This window comes from Oryctolagus cuniculus, chromosome 2 (assembly GCF_964237555.1).
Source record: "Oryctolagus cuniculus chromosome 2, mOryCun1.1, whole genome shotgun sequence".
Lineage (NCBI taxonomy): Eukaryota > Metazoa > Chordata > Mammalia > Lagomorpha > Leporidae > Oryctolagus > Oryctolagus cuniculus.
In genome coordinates this window covers 48986843-49004153 of record NC_091433.1, presented here as the reverse complement: position 1 = coordinate 49004153, position 17311 = coordinate 48986843, and the positions used below count along the sequence as shown (strand labels likewise).

General features: G+C 47.6%; 1 protein-coding gene across 3 annotated transcripts in view; it reads left to right on the top strand.

Annotated features, from left to right (window-relative positions):
- The first annotated feature begins 2750 nt into the window (after positions 1 to 2750).
- Positions 2751 to 17311, top strand: part of DOCK5 (dedicator of cytokinesis 5) — a 222176-nt gene continuing 207615 nt past the window's right edge. For all 3 annotated transcript variants that reach the window (XR_007913841.2, XM_017338016.3, XM_051832054.2), the window contains exon 1: positions 2751 to 3026. Coding sequence is in view for 2 of the 3 variants with exons in the window: in XM_017338016.3 (XP_017193505.2) it covers positions 2984 to 3026 (43 nt within the window). In the remaining variant the exon portion in view is untranslated. The remainder of the gene's footprint in view (positions 3027 to 17311) is intronic.

Below are 17311 nucleotides of genomic sequence, written 5' to 3'. Positions count from 1 at the left end.
CAGAGGATGAGCCAAGAGGTTGGGTCCCTGCACTCATGTGGGAGACCCAGAAGAGGTTCCTGGCTCCTGGCTTCAGTCTGGCCCAGCCCCAGCTGTTGCAGCCATTTGGGAAGTGACTTAGTGGATGGAAAACCTCTCTCTGTCTCTCCCTTTCTGTGTATCTCTGCCTTTCAAATAATTAAAACAAGTATTTAAAAAAAAAAAAAAGTGCAGGTGAGGCAATTGGAATCATGTTGGGGAAGAAACCTGGTTCTGCTGGAGAGGGTATTAACACTATGCTGTGTATGAAGTTTCAAATGTACATGGGTGGTTCTAGAACAGAGGTCATTTCATTCCCCCTGAACAAAGAGGACCCTGGTAACTTTGTGTGGACTCTGCTCCTCCACACTTGGGTGGTCCAATCCAGGGCAGGGAGTTTCAGCTCCTAAGAGCCAATCAAAGTAGTTGCTGAGGAAGGGGTGAGGTAAGTCCTAAAGAAGTACAGTCTTGAAAGAAAACCTTAAACAACAACTTGAGTAGAAAGGGTGCAGCTAGACTAGATACCAGAGCAGAACAGGAAAAAGGCAACTCTCCTTACCAGCTGTTCAAGCCCCAACCCTGGGAGCCATTTGTGACCCACATGTCTCTCACTTTAGGGTAACAGCCAAGACTGGAGGAGCCTGAAAGTCATACAGTGAGGGAAAGTTATACAATGAGGGAAGTAGGGCTCTTAAAAGAATGCAAGCAGTTCTTTGGGGGGCAAACTGCAAAAGTGCGGGCTGATAAAGCACTCTGAGGGGCCAGAGCCTTGTGGAAAATCCCCTTCTGCGCCCAGAGCCCTACTGTCAGCTCTGCTTTCAGTCTGTGGTAAGAATCAACCTCTCTTCGACCCCTGCTACCCCGCACCCAGCTGCCTGCATTTCTGGCCTGAACCACTCAAGTGGCCGTCTGGTCTTCCCGTGCCAGCAAGTTAAGCTCTGATCCTGGCTAGTTACAACCCTCCAAACACCCCTCACCCCAGTAGTAAATGAAGTCCTTAAGCCTGTCATGGCCTAATCAGCTGGCCACCCTGAGCCTCTTGGGTCAACTTTCATCTCACCCCTCACTGCCAGGGATTCCTGGCTGGTTTGGAAACCTGCCCAGCATGCTTGCTGGCCTTTGCACTGGCTGTTCCTGCCGCCCCGATAACCTGCCCTGGGATCCTGTCTCTCCTGCCCAGCAGCACTCCACACACCTCACCCTCCCTGCTTTGGATTTGTCTCTGCAGGCACTCCAGTTCACTGCCTTTGCTGGCCCCTCTCCACTGCAAGCTCCTTAGTGCAGTGCCCCTTCTCAGAGCAGGTCTGACACGTAGCAGGCAGTTAATGTGTATTTGTCGAAAAGCAACTACCTACCCTAGAAAATCAGGATCTCATTATTTATTGATAGAGAAAGAGCAATTATTCTCAAGTAGGAAGTGGCATTGCTCCTGGTATCAAATCTACTGTGACAGAGGAATTTCTTAAATCGTCATCACATGTGAATAAACACCTATTAGTCGGTGGGAGGAAAGGATGTACTCATGAACAGGACTTTTAATTAATTGTTAATTGATTAATTACATTTTTGGCCTGGCTTTGCACAAAAGTCACTGACATTAAAATGCATTAATGCTCCAACCAAGCTGTACTATCATTACCGCATGTTTAGCTTCCCTTCTTTTCGGGTCCCAAATAGGCATGAAACTTCCTCAGAGAGGCATTTGCTCAGACGGTGTGCGCAATTAAGCTGGTCATTTACCCTGAGCGATTTTCCTCCAAGCGTGAGGCAGCCAGGGTCCCCGCACGCCTACGCCTCACCTCCCACTTCCCTGCCCAGGTCTCTCCCATGGGACACGAGGCCCCAGGAGGGACCCAGGGCATCTCACGGGCGCCCCGCTTAGCAGGAGCAAAGTCAGGCCTCTGCCGGGTCCCCTTCTCCGCTGGGATGCTCTCGGAAAGGAAGGTCCTGGAGTGGACTTTGCCACTTTGAACTTCAGAGCCTGGATTTCTTCGGGGTCCCCTTGGACACAGGACTTCCAATTAGAGCTTGCTCAGCCATCTGCCCGCAGAGGCGCCCCCAGGAAGCGATCTGATACTCCTGAGGAGCCAGTCGCCCTCGCTCCAGTTCCCTATTTAGCAGAGGTGCACGTTCTGCTTTTCTGGCGAAAAAGCCGTGGCCCCAGGAGGTCTCGTTTGCTCTGGAGCGCGCCTTCCGGCTTTCGCAGTGCGGGCTGAAACTCCAGGGGGTGAACACACTAGTCGACTGCTCATTCATTCTACAAATATTTACGGAGCGTCCGCTGGGTGCCAGGCACTGGTGGTGCCCGGGAGAAGAGAAGCCACCCTTACCAATTCCTTCTCCCCACCGCGCCGCGCGTAGTGGGAGCGCAGCCCGCACTCTGCACTCACCGCCGCCCCGCTGTGCCCGGCGCCTCCAGCGCAGCCCTCGGGGCACTGGCGGCGGGACACTGGCCCCGCGGGATCCAGCCTCCAGGGTTTAATACCGGTGGGAAAGGCGGGGAGAGAAGCAAACCGCAGAAAGGGAAGAGCCAGACCTCAGTCTGCCCTGGGAAGCTGCTCCCGGGAAGCGCGCAAGGCGGAGCCGCAGCCCGCCCCGGCAGAGAGAGAGAGAGAGAGGCCGGGCTGCCGGCGCTCCCGGCTCTGAGGCGGCCCCGGCGGCGGGCGGAGGGCGCGGCCGGCGGGAGGGGCCGGGGCGGTGCCAGGAGGGGCGCGCACGGCGGCGCGGCCACCGGCCCAGCAGGTGACCGCCGGCGCGGCCCGGGCCGGGGTGAGGCGGGTGCCTGCTCTAGCTGCGCGGCGCGGAGAGCGGCCGGAGGAGTCGGGGCGAAGTTTGCCAGAACATGGCGGAAGAGCCCGGGGCGCGCAGGAGAGCGACGCGGCGGCCAACGGCGTCCGAGGAGCTGTAGCCCACGCCTCAGCAGCAGCAGCAGCAGTCGCCGCCGCCGCAGGGCGAGGTCGCCGCCATGGCCCGCTGGATCCCGACCAAGAGGCAGAAGTACGGGGTTGGTGAGTGCTCGCCCCACCCCGCCCCGACCCAGCCGCTGCGAAGTTCGCGGGCAGCGGCCCTGCCAAGCTTGCGCAGAGTGGGGCGGCGGACGCCCGGCTACCGGTGCGCGCGCTGCTCCGGGGCGCGGGTCTCGCCTCCTGCTGCCCTCGCTGTGCAGCCAGGGCTTAGCTCCAGCTGCCTAGGCTCTGGGAGCCGGAGGAGGTCGGAGCCCTCTCCCGGGAGTGCCGCGGGGGAAGTCACCCGGAGTTTGGGGAATCCGAGTGGCTAAAAGTGTAGCTGGGCTTCGGGACTTTACTCCGGCTCCCGAACCCCAAAGCCGGAGCGCAGAGCAGGGGCGTCCAAAGGAGGGGGGGCGCTTGTTGCTCACTGGGGTCCCCGACTGTGTTTCTTGGCCCCTGCGCCCCCATTCGTGGAGCCAGTTCAGATCTGCAGCTGGGAACTTTGCCCATTGCCCCGGTGCTTTCTGGCTCCCGTCTTCCGAGGTTTTCTGAAGTCCCAAAGTGAAGGGCTGCGGGTAGAAAGCCGCCCTCCCGCCTTCTCCTAGGGCCTGGGGAGGGTGTCTTGATGTCAGTTGTAAATGGGGAGCTAACGCGGTGTGGAGGTGATGGAGAGACAGGAAGTGTGTGGCGCGCGCTGCGGTGGCCGGCCCCTGGGGCTGTGGGTGCGGAGCCGGTCGGTCCACTAACGGAGCGTTTCTGGAGAGGGTGCGGGTCTTCCTTGCCAACGCTGAGTGCTATCTGGGTTAACATGAGGACATTTGACCAAGTAGTCCGTGGCAGGTCGCGTGCTGGGCACTTGCATGCCCAACAGCGGTGCGGGAGCGCTCGGGTGATTGCCGAGGGGTTGCTGGTGTAGCTCTGGACCCGACGCAAGGGATGGGCGGGGGTTGGACCAGGTGAGGAGCCGCGCTCTTTCACTTTGTATATCCCGCAGGGGCCTGGGGAAGTCTCGTGGGAAGACCTCTGCCGTGAGCCAGAGCTTTTGCAAAGGCGGTTAGGACTTCGGGGGAGTCTCCCGTTATAAACAGCCGTGCGTGCTGTTTTATCGCTTCCGCTCAGGCTCATTCATTTGGCGTGCGCGTCATTTCATCTTTACTCCCTTCCGCACCCCTGTTGTTCTGCACCTCCTGGTTCCTGGGGCTGGGTCCCTGCACCTGTCGGTCAGTTTCAGGGACCCTTAACACCCGTAGGTGCTTTTCAACTTTGTAGCCAGGAGCCCGATGTTGATTTTTTAACCCTCTCTTATTTGCTGCATTTTTCTTAGATTGTGGTCCGTATGTATTATTAGTATAGGTTTTTGTTATATAGTATTCTTTGTTTTCTGTCTCCGAAAACTTTTTTTTTTGCGCTGAAGTTACTTTTAGAATTTTTGCTGCTTTGCAGGCACAACTCAGAATGGGGGGTGATGTCTCCTGCCTTCCTCCAGATCACCAGGTCATGATCTAGTTATGAGGCTTCAGACTCAGACCCATAAAGAGGTACCAGCTAGGAAGGAACCAGTAGTCATGAAAGTGAAAAGCTCTAAAATAGATGCAATCGTTGGTTTATTTTTGAGTATTACTGACTACTCACCACTAAATGAAAGCATATTTAGCAATGCCTACTCACTAACTGCTAACTATAAAAAAGTTATCGATTCTCATTTTAACAGAATTAAAAGCTGTTTCCAAAGATACTGTCACTTGGGTGATTAATACAAACATGCTCTAAGAATGTGCCTTTTATGTGCATAGTCACTGGAGCAAGTATGATATGTCTTCTTTTTAATTTTTTTCCTGTTCTGGAATCAGTTTACTGTGCTGCTTGTCACCAGTCAAGAAAATATTCACCTTGCATTTCTAGAGCTCAGGTGCTAGCAGAATTGTCCCCCAGGATATAATTTGGGACACTTACTTCACTAGACATGATAGATTCTTTTGGGGATGGATTTGACACAGTTAGCACACATTAACTGAAGGGAAGGTCCATTGTTTGAAAATGCACTGTTGTTCCTGTCACCTTCCTGGGGGCCCACAGGAAAAAGTCAGATGCAAGCCAGCTTACGGTGCTCCTACAGACTGGTTCCCCCTATCTTCACCAACACTATCTCCCAGGTCTTCTGTCTTTAACTGTCCAGTATGAACATCCCGCCCATCTGGCTCTTGTGCAATAAACTACGGAGAGTCCCTCCTTTGGGACTTTGCCCCCATTGTGTTTGTCCCCTATCCAGAGTGCCCTCCAACCCTGCAGTGGACAATGTGGCCTTTCCCTCAGGGTTCAAATCCCCTCCCACTGCTCCTTCAGATTCCCTATTTGCCAGCTCTTCCCAAACCTTCCCCCACTTCCTCGCCTTTCCTGCACTGTACCTTCCCTTGTTTTGCTACTTAGTCTCTTATCCCTGGGTTCAATGAATTAGAAGGTTGTGTATGGTTTTGTATTCCCATCCCTCAAGAAGGATACAAGTCTATGCAGTAGTCCGGTTGTGCGTTCTGTGGTTTCGCTTCCCTCGGGCCCCCATAGTCTGAACATATGAAATGGGAAAGAGAGAGAGGGATACCACATTCACATAACTTTTATTTCAGTGTATCATTATGATTGCTGTATCTTATTATTGTTGTTAATCCATTGCTGTGCCTAATTTATAAATTAAACTTTTATCGTTGTATGAATAGGAAAAAGCATGGTGTATGCTCACATGGGGTTCAGTACTCTTCATGGCTTTAGGCACCTACTGTGGATGTTGGCACATATTGCCCATGGATGGGGGGGATGAAGCTATTATTACATTCAGTAACTTCTTGTCCTTGACATTGGGGTGTCCTTCTAAAGCAGACAAACCTAATTTCTCTGGTGATTTAATGCAGTTCACTTGTTAGACTTTAGCATCTCATTCTCTAATATGAATTTTATTTTGCTCAGAGAGAGAAAATGCAAGTCCCACTCTGTCTTTACCTGTGCAATTCAAAAATGAGATATTCTTGTCAAAATTTTTTATTTATTTTTGGAGAGAGCATATGCCTCCTCATCTGCTGGTTCACTCCCCAAATGCCTGCAACAGCTGGAGCTGGGCCAGACTGAAGGTTGGAGCCAGGAACTCAGTCCAGGTCTCCCACACTGGTGGCAGAAATCCCAGCTACCTGAGGCATCACTGCTGCCTCCTGGGTTTGCATTAGCAGGAAGCTGAAGTAGGATCCAGAGCCAGATATTGAACCCTGGCACTCCAATATGGGACATGGGTGTCTTAACCTCTAGTCTGAACCCCTGTTCCCCCACAGTGAGTGGATCCATGGACTAGACAGACTGGTTTAATGAGGAAAACTGGTTTTGTTGGACTTTTTGGGATGGTGATCATGTCTGTGTGTCTGCTGGTCAGATTTGGCTGCTGGGGGGAGGAAGCCTGGAGGATGACTGTTGTGTGCATTGTGGTGACTCAGAGCCAGCAGCAGTTCTGCCTGTTGTGCTGAGGGGAGTTGGCCCTGCAGAGCCATGCTGTGTGAGGGTGGAGCTTTGGTCTCTGATTTGTGCCTGGTGAAGCCAGCAGATTTTACTCTGTTCTCTGGGTGCCCCTATTGGCTGTTCCTGACATAGTCCAGATTTTTCTAGGAGGACTGAAATGCAGTCTCTTCGAGCTTTCTTAGTTCTTAAACATAGCACTGTTGACCCAATCTCTGGAGTTGAGTGGGCTTGAAAGGCCTAAGTGTGTTATCAAGTGAGAGGACCGATGGTACTGACTCAGGAGATCTAGTGTGAGGTGCTTAGGAACAAGTGCTGTTCCCTGGAGCCATGGAGAACTTTCTTTTTTTCCTTCCTTCCTTTTTCTTTCTTGTTTTCTTTTTCCATTCTTTCTTCTTCCTTATCACCCCCTTTGTCTTTTGTTCAGATCATTGAGGATATGAATGTGTGAAATACTTTTGTTTAGAATTCAGGCAAATGTTAGAGATGAATGTCTAGAAACTCTTCTGATTATTGATATATTCACTTTTTTAAGATTTATTTATTTATTTTGAAAGTCAGAGTTACACACAGAGAGAAAGAGAGAGAGAGAGAAAGAGAGAGAGGTCCTCCATCCGCTGGTTCACTCCCCAGATGGCCGCAACGGCTGGAGCTGTGCCAATCCAAAGCCAGGAGCCAGGAGTTTCTTCTGCATCTACCACATGGGTGCAGGGGCCCAAGCACTCGGGCCATATTCTACTGCTTTCCCAGGCCATAGCAGAGAGCTGGATCGGGAGTGGAGCAGCCGGGACTCCAACTGGTGCCCATATGTGATGCCGGCACTGCAGGCGGTGGCTTGACCTGCTATGCCACAGTGCCAGTCCTTGATATATTCATTTTTAAATATGCGTTCACACCAGTCATTCATTCAAGAGTGGTTCCAGATTATGTTGATGATGTATTCTTTGCAGAATAATTTATTACTGCAGGTTGGGATTTGTGTTATATATTTTTATGATGTGATAACAGATGGTTTTGGGATTTATTCCATCGTTAGATCTTTGGTTAGTGGTGCTAGGCTGACTTAATCCAAAAGATTTAACTTTGTTGAGTAGAGCCTTGAGTGCTGATTTAGACTGAAACCAGACTCCGTGGCTCTTTGTTAATGTGCTCAGGTGTAGTGTCATTGCTCCACCTCGGCTTCCTCACAGTGGGCACCATATTCTGTGTGCTGTAGCTGCAGTGTTACAGTGGGAGGGTCATAGAGAGTAACTAGTCCTGTTTCCTTTTAAACAGAGGGACTTGGTGTCTGCAGAGGCAGAATGAATTGCTTTAACACTAGGAGTTCTTTTCTTTTTGGTTTTTGCATGAACAACTTTGATAACCTATTTGTGTCAATGAACCCTTCCTCAGAATGTTTTTAAATGCATAAAATAAAAGGCAAAGGCTGAAAATGGAATGCTTTGTATTGAAATACAGTTGACAGCCTTTAAAATGTTTTCATATTGTGATACATGTGCTTCTTTACTGATACAATCAATAACAAGATCTAGTGACAGATCTACTAACGATCACAATTTTAAGTTTGTGAGGAACATGTATGGTTTTTCAAGTTATCTGCATAACCATCATATGATATGAAAATACCTGTGACTTCCTTTGTTAACAACATAATAGGCACTACTAATTCAACTGTGGTCCATTGCCTACAGTCGTAGTTGAAGTACATGGTGAGCGTCAGAAAGTAGAGATGTAATTTTTTTCCTATTCAAGTCCATGGATCCTTTGAATTTGAATTAAGCTCTTTTCCTGAGTCTCACACAGCTAGTTACAAAGCCATCTCAGTGAGGACAACGGTAGCCCTTGTGACATTGCTGCATATCTATTGGATTACAATGACTTGAAGAAGTCCTTGCCCTAATGTGTTCATATCCTGAAAATTTTGAGGGTCAGAATAAAAGGCAAAGAGGTTTAATTGTAAGGATTTAGCTTGTGAGGGGCTATTCTACACCTTTTCTGAACAAGTACTGTTCTGAACCGGCGCCGCGGCTCACTAGGCTAATCCTCCGCCTAGCGGCGCCGGCACACCGGGTTCTAGTCCCGGTCGGGGCGCTGGATTCTGTCCTGGTTGCCCCTCTTCCAGGCCAGCCCTCTGCTGTGGCCCGGGAGTGCAGTGGAGGATGGCCCAGGTGCTTGGGCCCTGCACCCCATGGGAGACCAGGAAAAGCACCTGGCTCCTGGCTCCTGCCATCGGATCAGCGCGGTGCGCCGGCTGCAGCGCGCCGGCCGCGGCGGCCATTGGAGGGTGAACCAACAGCAAAGGAAGACCTTTCTCTCTGTCTCTCTCTCTCACTGTCCACTCTGCCTGTCAAAAAAAAAATAAATAAAAAATAAACAAGTACTGTTCTGAACTCTTGTTTGAGTGTATTCTGGGGATGAGGGAGTGGGAATGGTGTTGGAGACAATCTCAGAGCATTCACAACGATACAGTGAGAAAAGTTATAATAATAATTGGCCTGTTTCTTGAGTATACAATAGCATTTTCCAGAGGCTCTAGGAGAGATAAATGACAGCAGATCAAGTGTGGAGGCAGAGATGAGAATCCAGCTGCCTCTTATGACCCCAGACTTTAATGAGGTTTACAACTAGGAAAAACATTGCCACTCATCTAAGTGTTTTTTGTTTGGAAAGATAGTTGCCTAAAAATATGTATCTTTCTTAACATGTATTGGGTTCATTATAGTTATTTTAAAATACATACATTTTTGAAAGTCTGCATTTCTGATAGGGTAAATTGGGATAGGTATAGCTCACATACTCAGAAACTCTCTGCAGGTTCTGGATAACTTTCAAGCACACAAAGGGATTCTGAGACCAGAAGGTTTCAGCATGCTGATTTGCATGTTATTGCATGAAATCTTCATGTTGTGCTGTGACATGCTGTTGTCCACATTTAAGGAAAGGAGTTCACAGAGATAAAGAAAGCCAGGTTTATAGAAGATAATCTTTTTTGCAGCCATGGGCAAGAACTCCTACACCAAATGTCTTTATGTTGTGTCTCCCAAATTCTGGTTATTCATCTGTCACCTTGATCTTAGCCGTGTCTAGGAGGTATCATTGTGTAGCTGTTCCATGGCTAGTGCCATTTGCTTTATTTCTAGATGGTATTTTCTTTATGTTAAACAGTTATTGGGAAAGAAAGCCTCATATCACTTGCCATAGAAAGGAGCAACTATAAAAATAAAGACAACAAAAAAGAGTAGAGAATTGGAATCTGGCTACATACTGTTGCCTGTCAAGGCTGGAGCCCAAGACTTTTCCTTGATTTGAGAGGGGGGAAGCTGGTGCCCAGCTAAATCTCTCTCTCTGATATATGCTGCCATGCCTCCTTATTTGTGATTCATCCCTAATCTGAAAACCTGAAATGCTCCAAAACCAAAAACTTTTTGAGGGTCTTGATTGACAGCACAAGTAGGAAACTACACCAGGTAAAAGGTCACCATCAAAACCCAGGTGCACTAAAACAGTGGTGTGAAACTACCTTCAGGCTATGTAAAGCGTATATACGAAGCATAAATGAATTTGTGTCTAGACAAGAGTCTCATCTCCAAGATATCCCCCAAACTCTGTCTCAGGCATTTTGGATAAGGGCTACCTGGCCTGCAGTTGTGATGCATCAAGTTGTAGCAAACACGGAGTTAGTGAATACTGCACTGGTGCTGCCAGGGTTTTGAAATACAGGGTTGATTCCTGCATGCTTCTGTTCACAACCTTTTCATCTGGGGATCAATATATAACTTATGTGTGTTTCTTTTTAAAGACAGTTTATATATATATATATGTATATGTGTATATATATATATATATATAGCTTATTTGTAACACTGAACTCATGGGCAACAGCACTACAACTCATGCCTGAAAATAGCTTGTGTCACCCATGTGATTTCTCAGTCAGATGCGTCACAGCCTTCTTGTGCATAGGATCACAAAACAATACTTAAGCACTGCACTTGGGGGAAACTGTAAATGGCAAAGTCATGAACAAAAAGCATGTAAGTGAGTAAAAGCTTGCAGTAGGCCCCCCAAATGGACAGCTGTTTACAGTATGAGAGCTGAACCATGGCAAAGTACCACCTTGTTCAACCTCAGCTCGGAAGGTGTGCATCTTCTCCACTGCTCTGCACGTGTCAGTGAATGACTACAAAGCATCAGGAGGGTTGGTTTTGAGGGCACAAGTACATTTTAGTGACTAGAGTCATAAAGGTGGAACCCACAAACAAGGAGAATCAGCTGAAGTTAGACAAAAAGAGAATTGAAAATTGAATCACTTCCTTTCCACGTGTATTTGCTTTTGACAGATTTGATGCCATTGACTCTTTCCTCCTTGAAACACTTTCTTCCCTAGACTTCTAATGCTGTCTCCCCATGGTTTTCCTCCCCGTCCTCACCCTCCCTCTCCCTGCCTTCCGTGTGTCAAGTCAGGTGTCTTAGTGTGCGCATGCTCCAGGCTGCCTCTGTGCCCTCCTTATCTACCTGCCGCCAGTGATCTCACCCAGTACCCTGACCTTAGTGCCCATCTGCTAGTTGTTGACTTCCAGGCCTCAGTCCCAACCCAGCCCTCTTTCCTATGCTTCAGAACCTCATGCAGCTGTGTACCAGACTTGTTTCTTTGGCTCCGTGATATGCAGTCCCTTCTTTGTGCTTTTTATTGATTTATCTTCACTTCAGTTGACAGACAGGCAGAGAGGGGCTGGCACTGTGATCTAGTGAGTAAAGCCATCGCTTGTGGTGCCAGCATCTTATATGGGTGCTGGTTTGAGTCCCAGCTGTTCCATTTCTGATCCAGCTCTCTGCTATGGCTTGGGACAGCAGTGGAAGATGGATGAAGTCCTTGGGCCCCTGCACCTGTGTAGGAGACCCAGAAGAAGCTCCTGGCTCCTGACTTCAGATTGGTCCAGCTCCTACTGTTGTGGTTATTTGGGGAGTGAAGCAGCGGATGGAAGACCTTTCTCTCTCTCTCTCTCTTTCTCTCTCTCTCTCTTTCTGTGTGTGTGTGTGTGTGCATGGGTGTATGTGTGTGTAACTCTGCGTTTCAAATAAATAAATAAATCTTAAAAAAAAAAAAGAAAGGCAAAGAGAGAAAGAGAAAGAAAGAAACAGTGATTTTTCATTTTCTGGTTGACTGACCAAATGCCTGGAACAGCAAGCACTGAGCCAGGCTGAAGCCAAGAACTCAATCTGTATCTTGCCACGGATGGCAGCACCCAAGTACTTGAGTCATATTCTGCTGCCTCCCAGGTTGTACGTTCGCAGGAAGCTGGATCAATAGTGGAGGAGCCAGGACTTGAACTGTGCGCCCCATGTGGGATACCGACATTCCAAGGAGCATCTCGACCACTGCACTAACTGCCTATCTTGACACGTTCCTTTCTTCTTCTTCTTTTTTTTTTTTTTTTTAAGATTTATTTATTTATTTATTTGAAAGAGTTACACAGAGAGAGGAGAGAGAGAGAGAGAAGTCTTCTATCTGATGGTTCACTCCCCAATTGGCCGCAATGGCCAGAGCTACACAGATCTGAAGCCAGGAGCAAGGAGCCTCTTCCTGGTCTCCCAGTGAGTGCAGGGGCCCAAAGACTTTCCCAGGCTATAGCAGAAAACTGGATCAGAAGTGGAGCAGCCGGGTCTCGAACCAATGCCCATATGGGATGCTGGTGCTTCAGGCCAGGGCATTAACCTGCTGCACCACAGCGCAGGCCCTGACACATTCCTTTCTTAACAGATCCAGAATACTTGATCATCTCTTACCCCAGACCTGCCTGTTCCCCATTTCTGTCTTACATTTCTAGGGAGGCAGTCCAAAAACTAGGAGTCACCCCACCATCAGTCTGTCTTCAAGTTCTATGTGTCCTATCCCTCACATATATCTCCAAACCACCACTTCTTTCTTTCTTTCTTTAAAGATTTATTTATTTGAAATGCAGAATTAGAGAGAGAGGGAGGGAGGGAGGGGGACACAGTGATCTTCCATCCGCTGGTTAACTTTCCCAATAGCTGCAATGGCCAGAGCTGGAGCCAGGAGTCGGGAGCTTCTTCTAAGTCTCCATGTGGGTGCAGGGGCCCAACTACTTGGACCTTCTTCCACCACTTTCCCAGATACATTAGCAAGGAAATGGATTGGAAGTGAAACAGCTGGGACTTGAACTAGCAACCATATGGGATGCCAGCACCACAGGCGGTGGCTTTACCCTCTATGCGACAGCACCGGCCCCCTACCAGTTTTACCTTCTGATGTTTCCATTTCAGTACAAGCCTGCATCGCCTTCCCCATTAGTACTGTTCTCACCTTCTAGCCGGTCTCCTTTTTCTCTCTGTTTTTTAGATCATTTTCCAAACAACCAAAGGAACTGTTTAAATACTTAAACCCTCCCACTGCAGTTAGGATGATTTTGAAACTCTTGGCCATGGCCTACAAGCATGCATGCTCAAATCTGCTGTCCACCTCTTTATCTCCTTCTGCCTCCCTGCATTCCAGCCCCACTGGCTTTATTTCTGTTTTTCAAACTCACCCAGCTCAGTTTGACTCAGGGCCGTGGCACGTGCTCCTCCCTCTCGTGGAATGAGCTTCCCCGTGTCTTTTAGTATCCATTTCTCTGGTGTTAGTCAGGTCTTCCTTCAGACAACCCTTCCCTAGCAAGATCCTTCTCTGAGAACATCCTTGCCCACACCTCTGGATATCCAGCCCTTTCTCTTTATTTATTTGTTGATGTCGACCTTCTTCTGTGTGCTACACTGGGATTTAAAGTTCTGAGGACAGGAACTCTTTTTTTTTTTTTTTTTTAAATCTTATACTGTAGCTCTGGGAATAGTCCCTGGCCGGGAGTTAACACTCAAGAAATACATGGTGGGCATTGGGCCTTGTGGTATCTGGGTTTGATTCCCAATACTGGCTCTGCTAATGCAGAGACCCTGGGAGACAGCAGTGATGCATCAAGTGACTGGGTTCCTACTATCCACCAGGGAGACCTGGATTGCGGTCCTGGCTCCCAACTTCTGCCTTGTGCATCTGTGGCTATTACAGGCTTTTGAGGAAGTAAACCAACAGATGGAAGCACTCTGGCTCTCACTATCTCTGAGCCTCACAAATAAAATTTTAAAAAAAACCAAATGCATGCTGAATACATGGAGACCATGTACAACATTTGCATAATCTTATCTTGCCCACCCTGAGAGGGAGTTGCCCACACTTTGGACAGTCCTACTACATGCTTGCTGTGAAACAAAATCAAAAGTTGTAAGAGAAAGAACATTTGAGTAATGAAGAAGGCAGGTTTAATAAACTGTGTAAGCAAAGGATTGTGTGAACACAATGGGATAGTAGAGGAATTAAAGTCATAAATGTTGATTATTAGATGGGAAAACAGGGATTTGCTTTTTTCATCCTTTGTGCAGGCTTCATGGGGAAGGGGCATTGTAGGGTTGGCTAAATGGAAAGAAAAGGCTTAACCACAGTGGTGAGTAGGACTTAAGAGGCTCTGAGTCATTGGGTTGGTGCTGTGTTAAGCACATGAGTTGGAATGGAAAGAAGGTGCTGTCTAATGGAGGAGACGGGACATTGGATTTAGTTGGTACTTCCCACTGCCCAGCATGGAGTTGAGATACCTTACAGTGAGAAGGTAGAGGTGTGCCTACATACTCTGCACAGGGGAATGAAAGTAGCCAGTTAAGAGATCATAAGTAATGAAGAGAAGAAGAAAAGATAATTTAGGGTACTTGTGTATGGCTTTGAAGCGAAGGTCGTAGTTACTCAGCAACTAGTTTGTGTAAATTTCTGTGGTGGTCATAACTGCGATATTGCTGTCAGATCAGCTGAAAATTTAATTTGTGGTCCTCCTCATCCAAACCTTAAGAGACAACATAGTAGGATGTGAGGAAAAGGAATTGAATCTCATGGCAATGAGGGTTCTCATAAAGTAAAATTGTTTTCAACTTCTAGCTTATTTCCATCAATATTCAATATAGCAAAATATGAATCCCCATGCATATAAGGGATCTTACTACTTTCAAAAGAATTAAAAAGAAATGATCCAACTGAAATAAGTTGTCAGGGACTTGACCTGTATCTCTTAGGTCCTAGACCTTGCCTAAGGTCACATAGTTTGTTCTTTACTAAGTATTTCAACTTTCTCCTTCATCAAATAGGTAAAATCACCTGTGATATGCCTACTCTTCATGGGCATTACAGGACATAATAACTCCTTTGGGTGGCCTTTGACACTGATTTATAAGTAGTCTCCAGCATACGGCAGGAATATTAGGGATTTTTGTTTTTAAGCTTTTAAAAAGTGCTTTTGAGAAATTAGTTTGAGCCGGAGTGGGTGAGGGAAGGCAGCGGATGAGCGTGTTGATTGTATTTTTCCTGTGATGTCCAGGCCTTGTCCTCTCGGAGCCTGGGCCGGTTGTTAGCGCTCACTCGAGTGATTGTCTGAGTTGCTGGCAGCCACTTCCCAGCCAGGGACAATAGTGGACCTTGTCTGTCTCTGTGCCATTGCATAGCCTCTGTTGTTCAAATGGGTTCAGAATCATTATCCACTGTTTCTCGATTGTGCTGTTTTCCCTCTCATTTCCACATGCAATGACATCTGTGACTGTCCACATCCGATGATCACTGCACCCCCAAGCCACACTACTTGGGAACCTGGGTGTTAAGTTCTTGTTCTTTTAAACAGCTTGGGGGAAGGAAAATGTAGGCAAAATGAATTCCTTGTTGACAATAGCTTTTGACTGACTCAGCCAAGATAGGAATGCACCCTGCTGACTGTGTACCTGCAGCAGGATGAGCTGTACTTGGTTTGTACTTGCTGAGAGCCTGGAACCCTAGGACTCTCACTTCTCCTTTCCTGCTAGAGACCAGTTGTCAGACTCAGTTACAAAAGTCTTACCGCTTTGCCCTTCTTTGTACAGGATCATGAAATGTTATGAGCTGGCATCTGTAAGCATCACTTCTTGATGAGCATTCTCATTTTATAGAAGTAAAAAATCCCCAGAGGCATAAGGTGATACAACTAAAATCACAGAGCAAAGTTTTGTTTCTACTTGCTCTTTTTGCACTGCTCTCTCGCTCTTATTTATTTATTTATTTTTTTATATCTAAGGAGAGAGCACATTTCTTTGTTAGAACTCCTTACAAGTTCTGAAGGGGAAGTTTGGTTCTCTCTATCCGCAAGGGAAAATGACTGTGTCTCCCTGGATATTTTTGCAGGTAGAGATTTTATTATCAATAAGATTCAGCCGTGAAAACATCTTCCCCTTTTTCAAGTTCTGGGAAGTAAGTGTGTTTTGAGAGGTTTGAGCCTGCGAAGTGGAAGTTACCCTGTGGGTCCCACAGGTTGGCCACTGACATCTCACGTGGGTGCAGGCCTGCCGTGGGGCCCTGGGGTCTTTGGTCCTCAGTAGCAGTGCTATGGGCATAATATTGACTGCAGAATCAGTAAGAACTGTGACCTTCTCACCACATCACCGGCATGTCTGTGAATGAATGTTACTATGGTTTGCAAAATTGAGGGCTGAAGGAATGGACAGGTATTGATATCCTAGGATTCTAATAGGGCATAGAAATGAGAGAACATTTGTGTTTCTTCAGTCCTGAATTTCTTTTTTTTTCTTCAGATTTATTTATTTATTTGAAAGGGGGGAGGTATCTTCCATCCACTGGTTTGTTCCCTAAATGGCTGCAAACTGGGGCTGAACCAGGCGGAAACCAGAAGCCAGGAGCTCCTTCTGGGTCTCCCATGTGGGTGCAGGGATCCAAGCACCTGAGCCATCTTCAACTGCTTTTCCTGGTGCATTAGCAGGGAGCTGGATCGGAAGTGGAACAATGGGGATTTGATCTGGTGCTCACATCAGATGCCAGCATCACAGCGTCTGCTGTGTCATAACGCTGGCCCCTAGACCTGAATTTCAGACGCAGTGATGATGCCATATTCTGAAGACTTAACTGAGGAAATGTTTGATTAAGACTCTTCATTCTCCCTGCGATTCAGCTTCTCCTGCCCGGTTCTTTCTGCTGAGAATATATAGCTTCACCCTAAAGGAGGAGATGTAGCCTCGTCACATGCAGAGACAGCCCTGCTTTTCCAAGGCAAATGACTCCTGACTCAGGGTTAGTGAACATTTACCTACCACCAGGGACGCCTTCTGGGCTTTGAACTTCCTGCAGAACAGAAGTGAACGGAAAGTCGCTCTTGCTGCTCCTGGTGTTAAGCAGAGAAAGAGTGACAAATCATGCTTGTTTTCATCTTGCAGGAGTCTGAGCTGCAGTTTCTGTGAACTTTCATGCTTCCATGTTTTTTTTTGCTCAATCAATGGATACTAGAAGCATAATTGCACATTTGTTGTCTAATTTTTGAAGGGCTGGCTCTGTTGCATAGTGAGTTAAGCCTCTGCCTGCAGTGCCGGCATCCCTTATGGGCCCCGGTTCTAGTCCCAGCTGCTCCTCTTCCAATCCAGCTCTCTGCTATGGCCTGGGAAAGCAGTAAAAGATGACCCAAGCACCTGGGCCCCTGCGTCCACATGGGAGACCCAGAAGAAGATCCTGGCTTTGGATCAGCCCATTTCTGGTTATTGTGTCCAATTTGGGAGTGAACCAGTGGATGGAAGACTTTTCTCTCTGTCTCTCTCACTGTCTGTAACTCTACCTCTCAAATAAATAAATAAAATCTTAAAAAAGTTTAAGGTTAAAAAATTCTGGGAACATTAGAATAATTGAAATGATAATATACTTTAATTGGTAATAATACAGTCTCTATGTTAAAATTTAAAATGACCGGCCGGCGCCGTGGCTCAATAGGCTAATCCTCCACCTCGCGGCACCG